This window comes from Sphaeroforma arctica (assembly GCF_001186125.1).
Source record: "Sphaeroforma arctica JP610 unplaced genomic scaffold supercont1.10523, whole genome shotgun sequence".
Lineage (NCBI taxonomy): Eukaryota > Ichthyosporea > Ichthyophonida > Sphaeroforma > Sphaeroforma arctica.
In genome coordinates this window covers 1-929 of record NW_014030035.1, presented here as the reverse complement: position 1 = coordinate 929, position 929 = coordinate 1, and the positions used below count along the sequence as shown (strand labels likewise).

Sequence of the window (929 nt, the reverse complement as noted above, 5' to 3'; positions counted from 1 at the left end):
TATATATATATATAGGAATATGAAGGCTACATTTAGTGGCAAATAATTGAACTCCCTAGATCAAGCGCTTTTGTAATGTATACCTATCGGTACAGATGAGCAGTCTGTTACAATCCGTACTGCTGATACATAATAAATTTGCTCACGTTTTTCTGATGTGTGTGCTAAGTATTCTTACTATTGTTCCGTCCAACCTGATGCTCTTCCCAAAAACTGAAACTTCGCAGAGCCACCACAATCTCTATTATATACAGACAAGTCTACCATGCCCAACCAGACTGTGTATTTGTAATGATATCATATTGATATCCTCTTGCTTTCATAATCGCTATGTGACTATACATAGGTGTGCGATCGCAAACCCATCGAGACCGAGTCCAAGCATCTCTACCTGAACATCCCGAAGCTCGGAGATGAACTCAAGTCTTGGTACAACGACACGGCCGCTAAATGTGAGTCATAAGATACCAATTGTGTTGATGTGGTGTCTAGTGTATTGAAAGTTCTACGTGCCGATAGTAAGTGTGTTTTCACTATCGAAGCTCAGGTTACACTCTGCTATTTATTAGAAAGATTAACTGTCAGAGTGAACCGTTGTAATAGTACGCCAATTGCGTATAGCAATCCAGATCGGATTTTAGGATAAATATAGAGTGGCCTGCACTCTTGAAACTTGTTTAAGTATCCCGGCTGTCTGTATCCCTGTCGTATCATAAATTAGCGCATGGTTGAGATATTTTTATTTCTATCTTTTATCTACCAGTACCCTGGTCCAAGAGTGCAGCCTCCATTATGAAGTCTGAGTTCCACGTGGACAATGAGCTTCAACCCCGATGTGTCACACGCGATCTCAAATGGTATGTGTAGGTACATAGGGTGCAAGGAGGGTCTGTGGAAGATTGGGATAGATGTATAAAAAACAATCGAAG

The 929-nt window shown here is 40.7% G+C and overlaps 1 protein-coding gene across 1 annotated transcript; it reads left to right on the top strand.

Annotated features, from left to right (window-relative positions):
* Positions 1 to 95: 95 nt before the first annotated feature.
* Positions 96 to 857, top strand: SARC_17368 (hypothetical protein; the record flags this gene model as incomplete). The annotated part of the gene is made up of 3 exons (XM_014288536.1): positions 96 to 116; positions 347 to 452; positions 764 to 857. Coding segments are annotated over 3 exons (221 nt in total), but the record flags the coding sequence as incomplete, so codon positions are not given.
* Positions 858 to 929: the final 72 nt, after the last annotated feature.